The following is a 6,313-nucleotide window of genomic DNA, read 5'->3' as shown; positions in this document are numbered from 1 at the left end:
GGCTTTTAGCTTTTGACTCTGACTCCGCGATCCGCCGTCCACGCTCCCCACTTCCACATGCTCTCCGCGAGCGGTACGAGTATTGCCACAGCAATTGCAATCGCAACCGCTCCGCCAGCCGCCGGTCGCCGCCGCTTTCTAAACGCTCTCAGCTCATCGCCACTCGCTCTCCGCGGCGCGACGATGGGCTTTCCTTTTAGTCGGCAGTGGCACAGTGGGCCGTGTATCAGGTTTTTGTGGCAAAAAATGTCTATGCACTTAAAAAAATGCTTAATATATCGTCATTTTGTTATAGCTATAAGCTGTTTCATATATGATACTGAAAGAAAACAAAAAAAAATATTTTGAAAAAGATTTTGGTTTTTCGAATTTTGAAATATTTATTTACAGTAGTCAAAAGTTTTCAAAAATATAATATTTATTACTATGAAACATAATAAACGGAAAATCAAGGGAGAATCGAGAACAAAACAAGGCAGATCAGAGGTCAGATCGAACCATCACCCAAGCTTGAAAAACCTTCCAATTTTTATTGTCATATTATTCGTATTATATTATTTCCTATATTATTCTCGTTTTTCGAAAGAAAAGAGTGAAATTGTGTGTGAGTGAAAAAAACGTTGTGTCCACTTACTTAAATATTTTGAAGATGATATGATTTCAATTGTTTACATTTCTCAATCGGTTTAACAAATATATATAATAAAAAAAGTTTCGTAGTTTATTTTCCTAAAATGTTTCCTTTTTGGGTAATCTTTTCCTAAGCTTTACAAAGGAAAGTTAATTTTAATTGAAATATAAAGGATGCATCCCATAAAGCAAGCTTGGGTGCAGTTCCCTTTAAAGCATTTCAGGTCATCAATCAAGTTCAAAGCTTTGGCTTGGATGACTTCAAAGTAATGGAATGTCGTATGATCATTTGCATCTTTCCGACTTACCTGATGACTTATTCTCGTTCCCCACTTTAGGTGGACTAAAAATTCTAATATACTATTCAAAGTACTTGATAATTCATGACTCACCTCCCCCTCCATTAGTGGCATATGCATCCGAAGAAGCCCAAAAGTATGCATCAAATTCATCCGAAAAATATATACTTACACGTTTCCATCAGCTACGCGTAAGACTAATACTATAAAAAGAAAAGCCGCCCCGAAAAAAACACCAGTGCATTTGAGTTTGAAATACCAAAAAAAATTTATTTTCCCTTAGGAGAGAGTCAGAAAATTCATATTATAAGCAATTTTGTGGATGATTTCGATTTGTTGTCCAATATTTGGGTTTCGCTAGCATAAAGTGTAGTATTTTTACAATTCTTGATAGCTGCAGGGGGATAAAGAACTCAGATTCGAGCTTTGGGGTTCGCTTTTGGGGCTCCGAGAATTACAATTTTGGCTGAGAGTAAACAGGACAGACTATGGTGAAGGGATCGATGCGAATGAGTCTTTATAACTATTGTATATATATATATATATTTAATATTCGTGTGTGTTCCTCGTGTGTCTGTGTGTTGTGTGGGTTCGGGTATCTAAGTGTTTAATATACGAATGCTGCATAGCCAATCCAGATGCTAAACGTTCTCGACTTTCCCTCACAATAATTGCCTCAAGCGAATACGGTTTTCGTCGTTTTTGTCTTCCGATGTAGCTCGAAAATTTCGTTTTAGATTTTTAATTGTTATTCCAAGAGTTTGGAGATTTTGTTTCGGTTGGTTTTCCTTAAGGTTTGCTAAATGCTATTTCAATTTCTCTTTTCGTTTGTCTTAAGTAAAATTGAATCAAATTCCTCAGTGCTTGCAGTGCATATCGTACTTAGTAATTCATGTTGTCTATGCTTAGTGACTAATTCAAAAAAAGTAAATATATATTATATATGTAGGCATATACATAGAGTAATGGGGACTATCTTCAGTGTGGGGCCTTTTCTTACAATTCTACATAGTTTATAAGACTTGTGAGTGGCTGTAGTTCGGTATATGTACACTTTACAGTTAAGCAGTTTAGAACTCTTCGATAGAAATACTTTCAGACTTGCGTAAGTTATATAATTAAATGTATATAGTGTATATCCAGGTGAAGGGGGATCCAAAGTCGTTGTCTGCTCAAAGTTTCGCCATGGACTGGGTTGGGTTGGGTTGGGGTCGAAAATAAAGCTCAGAATGGGGGAAATCGGGAAAATGGGGAGATCCGGGTGGAGTTGGAGGGCAATTTAGTGTATTTACAGGTCTGTTGGTGAAATAAGTAGGTTACTTGCACACACATAAATTCCGCTTTATTACGTTATCAATATATATATGTATATAGTATGCTTACTATCGTACAGTTAGGCATTGTTTTAGGTATATCGTTCCGCCATCCGTATCTGTGTATCTTGACCTTTACAATTTTGGTTTGCCTTACTTGCTAGGATTTCATAAGACTTGCGTTTCATTTTCCATATTTTGTTCAAAAGTTTCACTTAAACGATTCGAAAAAAATATATATACTATATATGTATGTCTGTATATATATATAGCATCTATGTCGTCCCTATATACACATCATGCAGTAATTGCCTCCACTTAATGCACGTGTCCTCTGTCTTGTATCTGCGTGTGGTGTCCTGTGGGGTGTGTCCTTGTGTTCTCAGTGTCTCGTGTGGGTACTCAACTTCTACAAAATGCACGAAAATATATCCATAGTTTGGCTTGGACCCGGTTGTTCTCCGAACAGCTGTGCATCGAGCACTTCGCCCGCCATTTACTCGCATTTCCTGCATTTTAGCCCTCAGTATTCAGTATTCGGTATTCTGTATTCAGTATTCATCTGCCATCACTCACCATTTAGCATATAGCCCGTCTAGATCGATAGATAGCGCTCTCCTCGATTGACACTAACCTATTCCCGCCTAAATCCTTCAACTACAATTTCATCTTGAAGCTTTGTGTGTATAGCAAGTTGCGAGAACTAACCAAATCGTTTCAGAGTTTCAATTTCCTATTGGTTACTGTTTGAAGGATCGTGTAGTTTTAGTTCATGGTTTAGGGGATAGCAAACTCTCGACGGCCTCGTGCTCGGCTCATTTGCTATAAAATCTCTAGATTGTCATTTGCTAAATATTCCTTACTCAACTCTGCTCTACTGCATATGGATTTCCAGCTGCGGCCGTTTTTATGGCGGGTTTGAGAGTTTTAAAATGGAATTGAATACCAAATACCAAATTATCTAAAACATTTTTAATTGTTATTATTAATAGAAAAAATTCGCTTTAGAATACAATTTTTTTGTAACCAAAAAAGATGTATTAGAATAATTAAAAAACCGAAAAAGATATTTTCATACATGAGTAATTTATAACTAAACTATAACAAATGCAATTTTTAAATTAAAACCTTTTTTTTTAACAATTAAAAATTACCAGAGAAAAGAAATTAATTGTTAATGCTCGCAGGGCACCACCACTTTTTTGACCGCAGCTGAGGAATTCATTAGTTGCCGCAGGCGGTGTAGATTGGTGTTACGATTTTGGATCCCGGTTGCCCAATGGGTGGCACGTCTTATGGGGCGTAAAGGCTGCATGCGCGAGGTCCCGCAATGCCGGGATCGAAAATCGTCGGACTGCTAGACACTTCAACACCATCTGCGACAGTCTACGATGTGTGTAACTAACTTCTTTGTGTTTTTCTACGCTTTTAAGCTTATTGTTTTATTCGTTTTTAGTTCCCTTCGTATTCTCCTCCGTGTGCAATCCAAAACATGATTACCCACGCCGGAAGCGCGCCTCCGAGACCGGAAGTGGCCCGCAGGGCGCGATGGGTGGAATGCTGGCGGTGGCCCCCTTGGGTCCGAACCCAATCCGATATTCCGAAAGCCAGAGCCACGGTTTTCCAGGAACAAAGCCGATTGCGGTTGGACGCGGCGGGGGACAGGGCTGCATTCGGCCAAGCCTCGTAAAGGTGATCGATACTTATCGCTCTCGGGTGCCTTATCAATCGATAGTGAGATTCGTCGTCTATCCTTATTATCGCTACAATCGTTAAAGTTAGCTAAGCCGAAAAATCCTAATTGGGTCGCGGTAAACGCAATTGACTCGACAATGTGATTAAATGTATATATAACTCGGAATTTTGAATATAAGCAAAGAAAAGATGGAAAATTTTCAAAAAAGGTAGCCCTCTACTGTACATAGCATACATATACGGTTTAATTAACGGCTATATATAATATTGTGGTATTCCATAGTTGCTCTTAACTCGATAAAATATGCATGCGTCTATACTAAGAGTGTGTTCCGTTGTTCCTTTGTGTCGCGAGGGTTTAAAATTGAAGAGCACGGAATATAGTATATAGGATAGTTCATAGATAGTCTTGGTGGGCCCCTGCCCCGTCCTAACGTCTAGGTTTTTGTTCTTTGGGGCAGGTGACCTCGCTTTTGGGGGGGACGCCTAGATTGGCCCAAGTCTTTCGGTTTGAAACGCTGAGGGTTCTTTGGGTGAGGTTGAGGGTGAGGGTGAGGTGGAAGTGGGCGGTATATCTAGGGGGTTGTGCATCCTAGTCTGTGCATCGGGACTGTGTATGTGTGTGTGCTTGTCTGTGTCTGAGCGAGATGGCCATAGCCGCTTAGGGCATGGTGCGTCTCTCTTCTAACCGTGCTGCTGCTCTGCCTTTTGTTTTCCTTGACAAGAGTATTCAAGTTGTCTCTTAGCCTAGATTGAATTCAAAAGAAGTGCCTATGATAGAATTAAATATATAATTAAATATATAGGCTATGTGTTTGCTTAGTGTGTCTCTGTGTGTGTTTTTTGTTTGTTTCATTTTTTTAAACTTTTTTGGTTTAGTTGGTAGTACAGCAAAAGCCCTCCGCTAATATCAATTTCTATTTGCTCTCGTTCTCGTTCTCGCTCTCTAGTCCAATACATTAATTAATTTAGATATCACAATATAATCATTAATCGTTAATCAATCGGTAAGAGAAACAAATCAATTTCGAATTTCATTTTGCAGTTGCCGCTTTATAATAATAACACTTCCAGTTCGATCTATCGTAAGGTAATTAAAAGTTGAAAATTTTCCGGACAAATGTTGCCTTTCGTTTCGCTAGCTTTCTTTACAATAAATTAAGTTATTTTTCCACACCAGTGTCCTCTTAAGCGCTAAATGTGTTGAGTGTTTCTTGCTGTATGTATTTCCTTTGCTTAGTTTAAACTAGATTTCTCTCGTACATGCTAACACAAAAAAATTGCCAAAAAAAGCATTACCATTATTCTGATTATTATTACGTGTGTATGTTTGTCGGGTGAATGCCTCCGCTGAATGCTCCACTTAGATGCGGGTCTGCACCTCCAGATGCATGAAACGCTCTTGACCTAAGCGAAGCCGGAACCGGAAACCCGATGTGAGTTTGTGGAATGTTGAGTTGATTTCGTTATCGATTTCGACATCGATATCGTTATCGTTCGAATTGTTTAGGTAGATTGCATTATTTACAAGACATTGTCCGTGTTGGTTGTTTTTGTTGGCATAGAAAGGAGAAATATGCAATGTTAAAATTACGTTCTTATTTTGGATTACTGCTTTACTGATATTCTGGTACTGTGGTTATCGATTTGTTCTTTGCTTTGCTGGGGTTTGCTTTGTTTTGTCTGGTTTAGTCGTGAGTTAGCCCCACGGCGTAAGCTTGTCTAGCGATTGCTCTACTTGGAGGGGCCCGCGGCGCTTCTACAGTCGTCTAGTCGTCAAACCAGCCGTCGACGGGCTGTGTCCCCTGCTTACTTTCCAAATACGTGGCTATCTCGTTGGCGTTCTTGTTGAAGGCCACCATCATGGGCGTGTTTCCGCCAGAGTCCATGGAGTCCAGATGGGCGCCGGCGGCCACCAGCATCACGCAGATGTCGCGACGGTTCTGCTCGGCGGCAATGTGGAGCGCCGTCTGTCCACTTTAAGGAAAAAAGTACGAGAAGGGGGTTCTTAAAAGGTCTTAATGGCGTTTTATTTTTAGATGAACTTCATGCACAGCCACAGAAAACTGTTTTGTTGGTGAAAAACAGTCCCACACCGAAAGAAAATATATCTGAAGCTGTATAATAAGATACTGGCAAAAAGGTGACCCGAAACTGGACTTTAAGGTCCAATAACTCCATTGAAAAGAGTTCTAACTCTAATTTTCTGTAGTTTAATTGCGTAATATAGAGAATGAACCTATAAATATTTCAATAATGTTACTTATCCATTCTTCCAGTATCTTTCGGAAGGTGACCCAAACCTTTAATTTAAGATTCTATAAGTTAACTAACTCTCGATTCAAGTGAGTCCTACCTCCATACTAATTTGTTTAT

General features: G+C 39.3%; 1 protein-coding gene and 1 long non-coding RNA gene across 13 annotated transcripts in view; one reads left to right on the top strand and one right to left on the bottom strand.

Annotated features, from left to right (window-relative positions):
• Nucleotides 1–6,313, top strand: part of LOC122818671 (uncharacterized) — a 61,874-nt gene that overhangs the window by 5,794 nt on the left and 49,767 nt on the right. The gene's annotated exons all lie outside the window — the stretch shown is intronic.
• LOC108023362 (eye-specific diacylglycerol kinase) overlaps nt 2,246–6,313 on the bottom strand; it is a 102,270-nt gene continuing 98,202 nt past the window's right edge. For 11 of the 12 annotated variants that reach the window (XM_017092749.3, XM_017092747.3, XM_017092751.3 and 8 more), the window contains one exon: nt 2,246–5,914. In XM_017092749.3, coding sequence (XP_016948238.1) covers nt 5,707–5,914 — 208 coding nt within the window. In that variant the 3' untranslated portion in view covers nt 2,246–5,706. The remainder of the gene's footprint in view (nt 5,915–6,313) is intronic. The other variant, XM_017092745.3, reaches the window with a different exon arrangement.

The sequence above is a fragment of the Drosophila biarmipes genome, chromosome X (genome assembly GCF_025231255.1).
Source record: "Drosophila biarmipes strain raj3 chromosome X, RU_DBia_V1.1, whole genome shotgun sequence".
Classification (NCBI taxonomy): Eukaryota; Metazoa; Arthropoda; class Insecta; order Diptera; family Drosophilidae; genus Drosophila; species Drosophila biarmipes.
This window is presented reverse-complemented; position numbering and strand designations above follow the sequence as displayed.